The 16272-nt window shown below is 44.0% G+C and overlaps 1 protein-coding gene across 2 annotated transcripts in view; it reads left to right on the plus strand.

The window, feature by feature from the left end:
* The first annotated feature begins 3404 nt into the window (after window positions 1–3404).
* Window positions 3405–16272, plus strand: part of GGNBP2 (gametogenetin binding protein 2) — a 32919-nt gene continuing 20051 nt past the window's right edge. The window contains exons 1-5 of one of the 2 annotated variants that reach the window (XM_040337891.1): window positions 3405–3577; window positions 12475–12555; window positions 14687–14940; window positions 15319–15417; window positions 15561–15575. In XM_040337891.1, the coding sequence (XP_040193825.1) occupies window positions 3485–3577; window positions 12475–12555; window positions 14687–14940; window positions 15319–15417; window positions 15561–15575 (542 nt within the window). In that variant the 5' untranslated portion in view covers window positions 3405–3484. The remainder of the gene's footprint in view (window positions 3578–12474; window positions 12556–14686; window positions 14941–15318; window positions 15418–15560; window positions 15576–16272) is intronic. The other variant, XM_040337892.1, reaches the window with a different exon arrangement.

A 16272-nucleotide genomic window follows, 5' to 3' on the forward strand; every position in this document is an offset into this window, starting at 1 on the left:
TGTAGTAGTGTTACTTCATACCCTATAGTGCAAATACAGACCCAGATACTTTGAAACACGCCAGAACCAACTTGAACCCCTTTAAAATAACTTCATACCAGGCTCACAACAGTTAACACAACTTTACTGTTAAAATGCAGCATGACAGTACAAAACTAATAACGTTCTTTCCCTAAGCCTAATTAAGAGAGTGTAGTGGCCCAGGCATTCCTCCGTGAGGTGAGAATCCATAATGGCAATGTCCATGGCTCTGATGCTCTCCGTGATTCCTGGTCTATTCATCGCAAAACTTACGCTCACGGGTGAGTCTACAATTCACCAATACCCACGTCATGTTCTCTGGCTCCCTCAATCTTAGCTGTCCCCCTTTTTATATAACTCTTTCCTTAAACTGGGTTTAGCGGCAGATCAGCTTACTATATACACACACATTTTCAACCTGCCTACATACTTTTTAACCACTTTAGCCCCGGGCCTGTTTTTCAGAGTCGGTGTTTACGAGACAAAACCATTTTTTTTTGCTAGAAAATTACTTAAAACCCCCAAACATTATATATTTTTTTTTCTAACACCCTAGAGAATAAAATGGAAGTCATTGCAATACTTTTTGTCACACCGTATTTGCGCAGCGGTCTTACAAGCGCACTTTTTTTGGAAAAAATTCACTTTTTTAAATGAAAAAATAAGACAACAATAAATTTGGCCCAATTTTTTTATATATTGTGAAAGATAATGTTACGCCGAGTAAAATGATACCCAACATGTCACGCTTAAAAATTGCGCCCGCTCGTGGCATGGCGTCAAACTTTTACCCTTAAAAATCTTGATAGGCGACGTTTAAAAAATTCTACAGGTTGCATTTTTTGAGTTACAGAGTAGGCCTAAGGCTAAAATTAATGCTCTCGCTCTAACGATCGCGGCGATACCTCACTTGTGTGGTTTGAATACCGTTTTCATATGTCGGCGCTACTCGCGTATACGTTCGCTTCTACGCGCGAGCTCGTCGGGACGGGGCGCTTTAAAAAAATTTTTTTTTGCTTTTCGCATTTATTTTTATTTATTTTTGAATTTTTAACACTGAAAAAAAAAAAAAATAATTATCACTTTTATTCCTATTACAAGGAATGTAAACATCCCTTGTAATAGAAAAAAGCATGACAGGTCCTCTTAAATATGAGATCTGGGGTCAAAAAGACCTCAGATCTCATATTTGGGCTTAAATGCAAAAAAAATTAAAAAATTTGGAAATGTCATTTTTTCAAATGACCAAAAAAAAAAATGTTTCTTTAAGACGCTGGGCGGGACTGACGTTTTGGTCGCGATCTCCTCCGCCGCTACCGACGGCTCCGGTAAGTGGCGGAGGGCGCGGGACAGCGGCGGGAGGGGGGGCCCCTCTCCCGCCACCGATAACGGCGATCTCGCGGCGAATTCGCCGCGGAGACCGCCATTATCGTTAACACGGCCGCCCACAGAAGAGATGAATATCTCGATTGTGGCAGCAGCTGCTGCCGTTACCGAGATATTCATCTCTAAAGTGAGGACGTATAATGGCGGTGGGCGGTCGGCAAGTAGTTAACAGAAGTATGTGGCACAACAGACACATATCAGGAATATGAAATGTTGGTGTAATGCAAAAAAATACTGTCACTATGATTTTTTTTCCTAGTAATAACTTTGACAACAAGTCCCATTTTTACTAGCTAGGCTTGTAAGCCGACACAGTATACATTCTTAACTGCTGGGTCTGCTCTTCCACAGCAGCACTGTTGCTAGAGAAGAGGTTGAGAGGTTTATATGGTTTCCTGGGTCACTGGGGAAGCTGTCCTACTGGATGCTGCCTCCCCATGTGGCTTGAGTGGCCATCTCAAGTTGGGCAGAGCCTACTTAGGGAACTGGCTTTGGCTTGTATTTTGCATGTTGGCAATGTAGGGACAGGTACTTCGTCTATTAGGGACAGTAAGGGCTAATTCACACTTGCTTCAAAACATGGCTTTGGACACGCTTTGTTAAAGCTCTCTGAACGCCAGTCAAAGCTCCTGTCACTAAATAAAATGGTTAGCTTACAGTCCTGTTTACACCTTGCTTTTTCTTGGTGCTTCGATGAGGCTTTGGTGGAGCTTCAATGGGGCTTTGATGAGCCTTTGGTGGGGCCTTAATGGGGCTTCTGTGTGTGTTCAAGCAAGTTTTGCCATAGTCTTCTATGGAGGCTTTGAAGCACCACTAAAGCTACATGAGGTATAATTTTTGAAGTGAAGCCGAAGCAAAGCAAAAGCAACGTGTAAACAGTACCCACCAAAGCCCCATTGAAGCTCCACCAAAGCCTCATCAAAGCCCCACCAAAGCCTCATTGAAGCTCCACTGAAGCCTCATCGAAACACCAAGCAAAAGCAAGGTGTAAACAGGACTGTAAGCTAACCATTTTATTTAGTGACAGGAGCTTTGACTAGCGTTCAGAGAGCTTTAACAAAGCATGTCTGAAGCCTTGTTTTGAAGCAAGTGTAAACTAGCCATGAAAGTGTGTTGAAGCGGAAGTAAGTGTAAATGAGCCCTAACAACGGTAGGGAGAGGTTCCTGATGAGGAGAGAAAGCGTAAGGGTTGCTGCTCTTCCGGCCGCCTTCTCGACTGGGTACTAGATGGCCAGGCCGCATTCTGCCCCTTTCCACAGACGCTATCAGTCTGGCAGCTGGCTGGAAAACGCTACATTCACGTAGCAGGAAACTGTGAGTGCACCCAAGTGGGCAGTCTCCCGCCAGGTTTGTTGTTGCAATTAGGGTTGCCACCTCATCCCTTTAAATCTGAACACGTGTTAATTATACAGGTTCTGAGGCTAATTTAATGCAGATAAGATACTAAGTGAGTTTATCTACCACCTTAATCAGCCACATAACCCTGTGTGTTCGTGTTTAAAGGGATGAGGTGGCAACCCTAGTTGCAATACAAGTTTATTTTACTCTTCTTTAATTTTCCATAAACACTCAGTATACTATAAGACAATACTTGGGGAAATAAAAAGGGCAGACTAAATTAAATCCAGCCACAACAGAAGGCAAAGCGCTGCAACAGTTACAACCAATTCAACTGGACTGGAAAACAGCTCAACTAGCAGGATTTAAATACTGGAACTTTCTGTTCGTTTCCACCAGAGTTCGTTACAATAAAGTTTTTGAATTCAAACAGGACGTGTGCAGAGCCCGCAGATTCGTCAACCAGTAAATTCGTTTAATTTTCCCCGTACAGCTAAGTCGCTTTCAATAAACGGACCTCCAGCCGACACTTTAAAAATCCCCCTAGTAATTGACGTGAGGTGAACCGGCATTTCTAGCTCGGCCTTCACCGGCTCGCATACGGAAGCGGCGGTGACGTGTCGAATCCGCGGCGGCGGACGAACAGACTAGGGAGGGGTTTGAGGGCGGGGTGTCCACTCGCTGTTTACGACACTGTAATCTGCTGTGGTTCAGGCAGGATCTGCGAGAAGTGGCAGAGATGGCGAGGCTGGTCGCGGTTTGCAGGGACGGAGAGGAGGAATTTCCCTTCGATACCAGGCAAATTCCCTTGTATATCGACGACACGCTGACGGTGAGTGAGAAACGAGCGGCCGCGCGGCGTCTGGCTGCACACATGAGGGGAAGGCCACACAAGCCATGGGCTCTCCGAGCAGAGGACAGGTCGTCAGACGAGGAGCGGAGGCCTCGTACTGGCCAACGGCCTTGCGTGCGCCTCAGGCGGCCTCGTGAGGGAGCAGAGCCGGCTGGGCCATGACTAGGCCTCTCCCTGTCAACTCTCCCTGAACCACAGCTGACATATGTATTGTACCGTCTGCCCCGGAGACGGCGCTTAGTTTTACTGCTGCCATTTTTAATATTCCTCCATCTTTATTTTTTGTTTCTGCAAATACGTACAGCTGTAATTTCTTGATTTTCTGTATTGTTAAACCCAATCACCAGAACCCCACTGAAGCATTACAGCAAGAGTGTGTCTGCCTCTCTCTCCCTCCATGTTGTAATATGCTAGTATGCATTGCATACTAGCACATTATTGCACACTTACCTTTCCAACAAAGCCCCCCTTGGTGTGTTGTCACCGCTGCAGCCACTTTCAACATTAGGCTTCCTTCCGGGTCCCTGCTCTCTGGCCGTGCATGGTAGTCATGATTGTAGTACGGCGCTTTCATCAGCGTGCCGCCGATGCCGTGCGCATGCACCACCTAAAGCGGAGCTCCACCCTAAAGTGGAAGTTCTGCTCATCGGAACCCTCCCCCCTCTGGTGTCACTTTTGACACCTTTTCAGGGGGGTGCAGATACCTGTCAAAGACAGGTATTTGCACCCGCTTCCGGGAGTCCTCTCTGCGGGGCGTCTGCGGCTCCCAAAACACAACGGGGACCAGTGAGGACGATGCTGCGCGACTCGCGCATGCGCCGTAGGGAATCAATCAGTGAAGCCGGAGCGCTTCACTTCCTGATTCCCTCACCGAGGATGGCGGTGGAGGCAGCAGATAGACAAGCGATTGCTCGTCTTCTGCTGCAGATGTCGCTGGACTCCAGAACGGGTGAATGTCCTAATATTAAAACTCAGCAGCTGCAGTATTTGTAGCTGCTGGCTTTTAATAATTTTTACAGCGGAGCTTCGCTTTAATTCACTAGATGCTGCCGCTGTGAAGCCTAAAAACTGCCGGGATCCCTCTTGGTGCAAATTTTTTTTTGTAAACCCTCGTGTTTTTTTCCACCTTGATGTAATGCATCCTATGCATTAAGGTGAAAAAACACGTTGCCGTCACAGCCCCCCCCCCCCCCCCCCCCCCGTTTTACTTGCCTGAGCCCTGTATTTTCCTCGGTGGGGACGTGCCGTCCCTGTCTCCAAGGGGTCCGGCTGGATAGATTGATAGCAGCGCAGCCATTGGCTCCTGCTGCTGTCAATCAAATCCAATGGTGTGGGCCGAGTTATACATTCGGTGGCTATAAACTCCAAATGAATGACTCGGGAGCGTGCCCACAAGGTAACCCCCCCGGGAGGGGGCGCTTCTCCCAGGGGGGTATCTAATGTGGGGAGGAGCTGTGACCCCCCCAGAAGAGGATGTTCGGGGCCACTTTGTGAAAAACGAGCTGCACAGTGGAGGTAAGTATGTTTTTTTTATTTTAAAAAAAAAACCCTTTACAGACATTTCCACGCTCAACTTGCCAACCAGCCTGCATCCAACCGAATAGACCGGTCGAGCAGTATGTGTCAAAGACAGTGGTTTAGTTGCACATGTTTGCGAATACATGTGTAAGCCACAGAGCCCCGGCAAGGCACCCTATTTTCTGTGAACCTAAACTCTAGTGAATCGGGGATAGGCAACCCTAGACCCCTTTCACCCTGGGGTGTTTTTCAGACGCTTTAGCGTTAAAAAAAAAAAAAAAAAATCACCTGAAAGAAGCCTCATCTGCAATCCCAATGTGAAAGTCCAAGTGCTTTCACACTAAGGCCTAATTCACACGAGGCAGACTTCATTTCTACGGAGTCCGCCAGCTCAGCGGGAGATCAGTCTGCAGATCTCCGCTGAGCCGACGAATAACAAGCTCCTCTCTGCTCACTGAGCGGGGAGGGGCTTATCGGGCACCGCTGTCTCCTATGGAGCGATCTGATGAAAACGGACAGTATGTCCGTTTTCATCAGATCTTATCTGATCCGCCATGCCCCCATACTTCTGTTTTTAGCGGATAGGGTCAGATGTCAGCGGACATGTCTATGCTGACATCTGATGCTCCATAGGGCTGCATGGAGCGGCCGTTTAGGTCCGCCGTCAAAACTGACAGGCGGACCCGAACGATCCGTCCGTGTGAATGAGGCCTAATGGGGCTGCGCTGGCAGGACGTAAAAAAAAAAGTGAATACATCGCTCCAAAGCACCCCTTCCATTGAGGCACTGAAAAATGCCTCAGTGTAAAAGGGGTCTTAGCGGAGCTTTACCAGTGTTTTTCAGGCGCTGGCAATGTGAAAGGGCTCTGAAAGCACTCAGGCTTTCACATTGGGATTGCCGATGAGGCTTCTTTCAGGCGCTTTACAGGCACTTTTTTTTTTTTTAAATGCCAAAGCGCCTGATGAACGCCCCAGTGTGAAAGGGGTCCTATAGAGGTGGAGATCTTACTTGAACAATATGGGAGAAGTCAAAGATCGGTGTCACTTCCTCACACCTGATTTAAAGCGGAAGTAAACCCATCCACAAAACCGTTTCATTTCTGGCACGTGCCGGAAAAAAGGATGAGCTCAGGCGTGTGCAGAACCTGCCAGGAAGTCGGCGTTGCACTAATTGCAGGCATCGAGACATTTTTCCCGATCCGTGGCTGTAGAGATTGGGAAATGTCTCTCTGCCTGTGATTAGCACAGTGCTGACTTCTTGGTGGGCTCTGCACGTGTGGGATTCGAACACGCAGGATGAGCTCATCCTTAGCTGGAAATGTAACACTCCCATTGGTTGTACTCTCTACCAAACTGTCAAATCATCCAATGACTGATCACATGTGCAGCATCATGGCAGTTGTAGATTTAAGAGGCAAAGATGTCACCTTCTTTGGCTGAAACCGATGGGGGATTTACTTACTTTAAAACTCTAACTGCTGTACTACTGTGTTGCAATCACGTGCATTGCACGGCAACCATGGGTTTAAATCAGGTGGCAACATATCACCACCTGTCAAACACACTGGGATCGCTTTTTTGAGGAGCAGCAGCAGCAATGCCTGCTCTACTTGTGAATGAGCTGCTTTCAGAAAGTGCACCAAACCTGCAGGATATAATAGAAGTCTATGGCTAAATGCAGGAAAGCTGCAAGTACACTGCAACCACAGTGGGGGTAAACTGCAGCACATCAGTATGAAAGCAGTCCAATACTTTTATGCCCAGTGTATTGCTTCATGCTGACCTGAAGATCTTTTTATTCCTACTGCTGGAATCATTCTGGTGACCGCTACCTGGGATAAGAGGTGGAGTGCAGTTGGTATCACTTTGCATGAGACAGGAGCCAGCACTACAGAGGAGGCATCAGCTTATACGGCTCTTGCCTCCTACTACAGCTCCAACTTTACAAGTAGTGCCTCTGCTTTGCACTCAGTTTGATGCTCTGGAATGGTAGGTCAGCAAGCCTGGATCGCAATCTTCCAGCCACCCGTCCGCGATCTACAGGTTGCTGACCCCCCGCTCAAGTTTTGTGAGTCTCCAACAATGGAACTGCGTACATTTAGATAAACCAGAAGGGAGCCCACCCTTAAAGGCACTGGGGCACACTGAACACCCAGCCCATTGCACCATAGCACCAAAAGTGTCAGTGCGTTGCCTAAATGCATGTGCTTCCATTGTTCGAGGTCCACAGAAAATGGGCTGCCTTGCCGGGGCTCTGTAGCTTAGACATGTATGTGCAAATGTGTGCAACTAAACCCCCTGCCTTTGACGCATACTGTTTGACAGGTCAATTTGGTTGGTTACAGGCTGGTCAGTAAGTTGAGCGTGGAAATGTCTTTGTTATAATTATGTGTTGCCTTTCCAATGCTCCTTGCTGCAGTGACCAGTTGCAGGTGGGGGGACAGTAAAAACTTTTAACACTGGACCCTCTCCCCATCCCCCCTGTTCCTGCTGACCTTGAGTGCTGCGATCTTCCACTGACACATAGCCGCTTTACCAGTCCTTGAATATGAAATCCCTGTGGCTCAATCACCTAAAGGTACCTTTAAGGAGGCATTCTAATTGGTTGGCCCCATCACATGGATGGCACCAACCAATCAGAACCCATCCAGCCAGCAGGGGGAGTAGAGGAGAAAAATCCCTGGACCATTAAACCTCTTATACGATGTGTCAAAGCACGAGATCATGCCACTCGAGGTTAGCGGGCCCGGGTGGGGGGTGAATGGGTTGAGGGTCCGGTGTAAGTTTACCTTACAGATTTTCTCTAAAGGTGAACTTGCACTTTAAAAACACACATACTAGTGGTGCGTCAATGCTAAGCATTTGCGTTAGTACCTTTGTGGTGCGATTCAAGCCCATACAACATGAATGGGCTCAAATCGCACAGCAAAGAATTGTATGTGATTTGAACAAGAATGTGGAGCGATTCCTCTCTGAATTGCATGCGTTTCCTGCACAATTTGGAGAGGAAGATTGCATTTCTAGTCAATTTGCATGCAATTCTTTGCAGTGCGTTTGAGCCCAAGAATGGGCTCCAATCCCACCACACAGTATCCATAATTGGTATCAGCAAAAACATGAGCACAAGTATCGGTACTTGCTCCTAAAAAAACAATATCGGTGCAGCCCTAACTTATACAGTATAGCAGAAATGCATAAATTCCATCAACCTGAATAGAAAGGCCTGATTTACCCTATAAGAGGATAAGGAACAGAGATGCCTTAAATCAGTTGGGTAAATTCTGCCAATCATTAATGTAGTCTAGGTGTGCTTGTCCAAATCCAGAAAGAAGCTAGGCCTTTCTATTTAGGTTGATGGCCTTATGGCTTTTAGCTATACTGCGTATGTGTTTTAATGCTTCTGTAATAAGCAAGTGATTTTTATCATCCAAGCGGTGGAAAGTCATTTAGAACAGCTTACTGAACACCTTACTGAGGAGGAACAGGAAGTGAGAAATTCAGACAAAGAAAAAAAGCATTTAGAAGGGAAATGGAAGGAAAGGGTAAGTGAACCAACAATGCTCTAGCTTAAAGTAACCTATTTAGAAAATAAAAAACAAACCTTTACAACCCCTTTAAGAAAAATAAGGGCTGGTAAATATGTTCCTGACCTGCTCTTCATCCTGAAAGCAGCCAGTGGGAGGGGGGTGGGGGGGACCTGTCAGATCTGCAGGGGGTGATCGGAAGGTCGGGGGTGTACATAGGAGCAGGATCACAGCAAGAGGTAGAGAGGGACCACATGTAGAGTAACCAATTCCCTCCTGCAAGGCTACAGGAGGAAAATGGAGATAAATTCCTAATGTTGCCACCTCTCCTATCCAGGTGTAAGTTACAAGACTTGTGGTTGGTGAGTTGTCACCCTGTCACATTCACTTCTAGTGGAGACTGAAAGTGGCAGCGCTGACTCCCTTTGTGCAGGTATGGTCCACTGTCACTTTTAGGAAGTCATTGCAGATGTGATTGGTACCATCCTGCATGAAGCCTGGAATGGATGGTTCATTGAATTGGCTTGGAACTGCTTTATTGCACAACAATAATCTGCACTTTGGCAATATTTTCCTGGTCGCGCCCCTGGTTCTTCCCATCAAGATGGGTCTAACACTGCGCATTGGAGGTTATGGCCAAGCAATACAGCAGCGCCACACTCAATCCTGTAAAGATGGGGATACATTTGACGTACCTCCCATCCTCGCTTTTATGCAGGATGGTGCCAATCAAGCAGAATACGATTTCTTGGCAAAACTTTGCAGGCACAGTAGCTGCCTTAAAGGAGTTGTGAAGTCAGAATTTTTTTTTTTTTATCGTTAAGTGGTTGTAAACGCTGGAAAAAAACAAGTAGAAACCTGCAAGACAAAGGCATAATGAGCTAGCACTGCATACTAGCTCATGAAATGCATACCTTAGATCGAAGCTGTTGCAGCGGTCCCTGTACAACGCTGTGACTGACATTTCTCCCGAAGTTATTTCCGGGTTCGCGGGCTCCAGCTGTGATTGGCCATAGCCGCAATGACATCACTTCTGTGTATGCACACGGGAGCTGCCAGCCACGGCTACTGAAGAAACGGCACGAGTGGTTTAGGAGATATTCACGGTACATACAGGTATGTCTTTTAGGCTTACCTGTAGGTGAAAGTGGTGTAACAGAGTTTACAACCACTTTAATGCATTCTATGCATTTAAAGTGTTTGTAGAAGTTTGTTGTCTTCTGGGGTCCCCGGGCAGCTTTCCCCCCACAACAGATCTCTCCCTGGGAGAAGCGATCTCCTTCCTGGGGGGAGTTACCTTGCGGGCATGCTCCCGATTCCATCATTCGGCGTTCATAGCCGCCGAATGCAGGACTCAGCGCCAGTGTCATTGGATTTGATTGACAGCAGCGGAAAACAATGTCTGGCATGTTAAATGAGTGGCCTCCCCGACCATGTCCTTTTTGATTTAAAGTATACATTTACCTTTCATATCTTATTGCACACATTGTCATATATATTATATAAGGACTGGCCTCATGCTTTGACAGCTAGCGGGGGATCTTCTCCCACCTGATACCCATAACAATAAAAAAAAGTGAAGTTTTGCCCAGCTGCGTCACTTATTCAGTGTTTTGTGAATAGAAAACTGCAAGTCCTGACAGCCTTGGCGGCTGTCGGCTTGTAGTGCTCAATGAATTGCCACGGCGTCTTGGTAGTTCATTGATTCTTCCTGTCAGTGCTTATCGGCTTGCCCATACGAGAAAACAGATACACTGACAGGTCTGCAGGAGACCTGCATGGCATCAGAGATATGCTGGTGCAATGCTTTGCAAGCTCCTGCAAAAAAATAATGCATTTTTTTATTTATTTTTTTATTTTATTTTACCTAAAAAAAAAAAAGTGCATTTATTTTTTGTGAAAAGGTTAACTTCTCCTTTAATACTGCGTAAGTTTCATCTTTGGTTTAGGAGTTGCAGATAATATATATATATATTCCCTCCCTAAGTGGATGCAACATCTGTCCCCTGCCACCTCTGCACTGAGGAGTGATCAAACATCACCAATGGCTCGGTTCTCACAGATCTCTGTGTGGAGAGCTGCTGACTGTCAAACTGCAACTCTCCTCTCTGCTCCTCCTCACTCACTGGAGCGCTGAGCTGTGGAGGGGTAGGGAGTGGCCGTCTTAGGCTCTCAGCAGCCCCCTAAGAGGATGAGACAGGCATCAGTCGAGGCACCTGGTAGATCCAGACTTCATTGTTGGGATGACGGGGTGAGATGATCTGTAAATTATGCAGTGTCAAATTAACAGACATAATATACCTTCTGGATCCACTGCCTGCCCCACACATGGTCTGATGTAAATTGGAATGAATCGTATGACTGACATACCAGAAAGTATGGGCTGTTTGATTACAAATTTCCAACGGGGAGTAGAAAAAGCCAGATTCTCTCTCATACCATAACAAAATTGTGATGCATGAAATCAAGACTGGTGTACAGCTGTATTTTTGGGGGCTTCACATAAGCCAGAATTTGCAGCTGACAATAAAAAAATCCTAAACGTATAAGGGCCCTGGCCTTTTAAAGGGACGGTTTGCATTTCTGAAAAAACTCATTTGTGAACCTAGCCCTAAAGTGTATATCCAGGTAAACGGTGGAAAAATTTGGTCACCACTTGTTATCAGTGGCACATCCAAATGAACATGGCATGAGACACAAATAAGTTTTTAAGCTTTAAGCTGGATACACACTATACAACTTTTGTCTGTTTCTTTTAGATTTACATTCAATTACTGTATGTAGTGCAAGGGACTGCCTGATTGGATAAAAAGTGTTTAGGTTTGATCTCATATTATATATTTTTGGTAAATCTAAAGGTAAAAATCTAAAGGAAACTGTATAGTGTGTCTCCAGCTTAAAAATGTATTTTTGTCTCATGCCAGGTCCATTTGGATGTGCCACTGATAACAAGTGGTAGCCCAAATTTTCCCCAATTTTACCTTGATATACACTTTAAGGCTAGATTCACACCTATGAGGTTTTTTTTCCAGTTTTGCAGAAATGCACTACAGTCCAATTAACATTATTTCCAATGGGTCATAGTCACATCTGTGCTTTCAACTGGTACATTTTTGGAAAGGCAGTGCCTTTATTTTATTTGTTTATGCAATGTGTTGTGGTTTTGCTTTCATGGACTTTAATGGAAACGGGGAAAATGCATCAAAAAGGCAGTGCATGCATCGTACACTTTTGCTGGTGGTTTCCCCTGAATAACAGACGCCTCCCAAAAAAAACGCAAAATGCACTGGGGAAACGCATCAACACATAAAAAAATAAATACAATTAAAAACAATAGCTTAGTCTTGCACACTGACCAACCCTGCAGGACAAAGGGATAATGAGCTTAGTATGCTAAAACTAAAATGCCATTTTAGTCGAGACTAAAACTAAATTTGACTTCAAAATTAACACTGGTCTGTAGTGCATGTTCATACCTCAATGCCATAAATAATAACATATTAGATTTTTCACTCCAGCAGTATATAAGGAGGTTGGAAATTGTAGAGAAATGTTAACTAATGCATTACGATTTAATTACACCCTTTAGATTTTAGACGACTAAAATGTACTGGAAATTTTAGTTGACTAAAACGTAGGACATTTTTAGTCAAATAAAATATACTGGAGATTTAGTCGACTAAAACGATTGCAGAAGGCTAAAATGGGACTAAAACTAAAATGCCATTTTAGTCCTAAGACTAAAACGAAATTTGCTGCCAAAATTAACACTGCATCTCAATAACCATTTTTAAATTTTTTGTGTTTTATATGTTTGTTTTTTGTTTCCCTCCAGATGGTGATGGAGTTCTCCGACAATATGCTGCAACTTGATAAACAGCAGAGTGACACCTTGCAGCTTAAGCAGTTTGTCCAGGTATGGAAAATATATAAACTTTCAGGGCTGGGGACCGCAAGCATGAAATATAAACAAAGCATATTCCTCTATAGTGTGCTTGTCTCAATCCACAAGACCGAGTGTCATTTCTGTCCGCAGCCTCATTCCTCTGTTATAAGCGTGAACCACTTTTGACAAATTTTACTGACGGCAAGAGAAAAATGGTGACAGTGGAGGGACCTCCAGCAGATTGACAGCCTCAATGCTGTTGTGTGGGGGGGGGGGACTAACCTCCCATCTGATTGTGTCATAATTGCAGGGCTAGCACTACCTGGCAGAGCTAGTGGCATGACCATCTTTTTTTTTTTTTTTTTTTTTTTTATTATATACTAGGTCTAAGACTAGGAGCTGTTAACTTTCTGAAACTGATTTCTCTGATCTTTCATTTCTTCTATAACCAGGGCGCCTTAGGAAAAGCACACTTTTTTTTTTTTTTATCTGTCGATTATTTATCAGCAGTAAGAGGATTAGGGCTGAAACAACTAATCAATTAATCGATTATGAAATCGATTAAAATTTTCATAATCAATCGGCCAGTAACATAATGGGGTTAAAAAAAAACTAATTGTCCCTTTTATGTTATAGTACAAAAAGAGCAAATCGCTACTGTAAATATTACTTTCACTGTCCCACAGTAAAAAATGAATGAGTAGCGATTATTTGCTTTTTTTTTTTTAAAAACATTTTTTTTTTTTTTTTTTTTTTGTACTAATTTTAGTTTTTTAAACCCCATTATGTTACTAAACATCTCAGGCCTGGGGTCACACCTGTGTTTTTACATGTTTTCCTATGGGACACATTCACATCCATGATTTTTTCCAGCTGCTGCCTATTTGGAGGGCAAGGACTTTTTATAATGCAAAATGGTGCTATTTTGTTTTTTTTGGTTCAATATACTTCAATGGAGAAGCTGCAGAAAATCATGTAATGTGTTTTTGTGGCAATTTGTGTTTTTTTAATCTGCCCAACAACAAATTGGCCTAAAAAATATGCAAATTGCCGCAAAATTCCTTTTTTTTTTTTTTTTTTTTTCACGTTATTAACCGATTAATCGGCCAACTAACCGATTTATGAAAATAATCGTTAGTTGCAGCCCTAAAGAGGATAGGTGTGCATATAGTCAGTCTATTTTGACCCTATATTTAGTACAGACCATTCTTGGACGTGGACCTGACCTTCAAGGCGTTATTTCCTTTTAGAGGGCAGAGCCACTGTTTAGTGTGCTGTCATTAAAGAAAGGAGGGAAAATGATAGCGTACACTGTAAGATCCTTCATGTGCTACATTAATATTTTGTACAATTTAACATGTTTCTATTGTGCCCAGTTTTGAATTTGAATGCCCCACATGGTCTGTATATAAATTAATGTTGTAAAGTAGAACTGAAAGTACTCCTAGAAACAGCTTCTATACCTAATCCTCTGGCAGAAAAATACTTTTTAACTGGCAGTATAAATGCTCCTATTTAGTATGCGGGTAGCTTTCCTTTTTGGCTGCAGAGAAGGGGCGGTGTGATGTGCATTTTGGTTTGCTAACTTTTAGGGCCAGTTGACGCCAGACGCAGTTCCGTACAGTTTTGTGTGCATTTTTTTCTGCACAAAATGCATGCACAGTATTTTCCATGTATTTTATTGGCTCTAGTTCACACCATGCACTCAGTTTCCGGTGCAGAAACTGACCGAAAACTGACTGCATCGTGTCAGCTAGAGCCATTGGATTACATTGAAAACACTGTGAATGCTTTTTGTGCAGAAAAAAAGCACACGAAACTGCGTCTGGTGTGAACTGACACTGGTGTTAACAATCACTGAACAGCAGCGCAGTCCCATTGTGTCAGTGCATTGACATGCAGTGCCTACCAGTGTGCTGCAGTAAACATGCTGCATTTTACTGGAGATTGTTGCCGTGTGAGCAGGACATATAGAAAACAATTGCTTTCTATGTGTGGCGTTCATCCAGTTCCCGTGTGTGTGTGTGTGTGTGTGTGTGTGACTGTGACTGAGCCCTGAAACTGATGCCTTAATTGTGTATCACTCCTTATGTTCATTGTTTTATTTGAGTAGCAGCAGAAAACTGTTGTAAGATTTTTTTTATTTTTTTTCTTGTTGCAGCGCCACGGCATGCTGAGCGAGCAAGAGCTGAGTATTGCCATGATGGTAACCTCACGAGAAGTTTTCAATGCACTTTCCCAGCTTGTCCCATGTGTTGGTTGTCGAAGGAGTGTGGAACGCCTTTTCACTCAGCTTGTGGAGTCTGGAAACCCTGCTCTGGACCCTCTCTCAGTGGGTGCAAAGGGTGTGCTAACTCTTTCACACAGTTGTATGACTGATGCCACAAAGCTGTACTCGCTGTTTTATGTGCGGGGGTGAGTAGTTCGTTCTTCATTGTCGTAAAAATAAATGAACTTTTACAACTCATTCCCCCCCCCCCCCCCACCTTTTGGTGATGAGTATATAAATGTTTTGCTGGTAGGTTGCTTTGACGAGCCTTTTTCTGGCTAACCTAATTAGATTCCCACATATTTTGGTAAGCATGCATTGCACAGAGCAGTCGAGTATAACATGTTTGTGTGTTGTGTTTTTTGTTTTTGTTTTAAAAACCTTTTTACTGTGTGCCTGCTGTAAATTAAGTGTCTTGGTTCAAAAACTGCACGGGCCTAGCTTCTAAAATATTAGTGTGCCGTTGACAAAAAGTAATCTTGGAGAAGTAACATTTTGACCATCATTGTCTGTCTGTTTTTTAGGACTAAACTGAGCAATATGATTGAAGCGATTCCAAAAAGCAAGAAGAATAAAAGATGTCAGCTTCATTCACTAGATACACACAAGCCAAAGCCGTTGGGGTAAGTTTTGTTGGGCTTGCCTTTTTAGTGAGATTATGCTGCTGTCCAAGAGAATGTTGGTAATCTATTTGTAATATTTTCTGACTAAAAGTTGAACTCCGTAATTGGCTTATATATATATTTTTTTTTTTTTTTTTTAATAGGAAACCTCTAGAAACGTTAAGTATTTTTCGTTTGGACAGACTGGAAGAGGGATTGGAACACCTGTCAGGTTTTCATTGCTGTCTGTGTCCCTGTTGGGAAAAGTCACCCTCTCTTGTTTACCGTAATCATCGAAAGTGAGAAATTTTGGGTTGTCCCCAGAACATTGATTGGGAGGCAATACCATCTAGTTCTGGTGACAACCATGGATTCCCTAATTTTGGGGGGATTTCCGTTCACTTATTGGCTTTGGGACAGGAAGTGAACAAATCTCTCAAATGGGACACAGATGGCAAGAACAAACCTGGTAGGAGTTCTAACCATCCCTTAGTTCAAAATGGAGAAAACATTTTTTGGTTTTTCTTTTAATTGTACCTTTTTTTTCAAATTCCCCCTTAAAAAAGCACACTTTATCTGAGCATGCCTAGGCACTCATGTGCTTAAAACCTCATGATTCATATATCTAAGTTGAGTGATCGAAGGCACTGCTTCCTCTGGCTGCTAGTCTTCATAGATTTAAAGTGAGTTTATAAGCCCTAAGGGTTATACCATAATGCATTAAGGTAAAAAACTTTTTTTGTGCTGCAGACTCCCACCCTGCCTTCTTTCTTGAGCCCGATCCAGGGACATTCACTAGAGCAGTGGCCATTGGTTCCTGCTGCTGATGCTCAAAAGCTGGGCACAGGAGTGGGGGCAGGGCCGAGTCCTGTCTGT

The sequence above is a fragment of the Rana temporaria genome, chromosome 2 (genome assembly GCF_905171775.1).
Source record: "Rana temporaria chromosome 2, aRanTem1.1, whole genome shotgun sequence".
Lineage (NCBI taxonomy): Eukaryota > Metazoa > Chordata > Amphibia > Anura > Ranidae > Rana > Rana temporaria.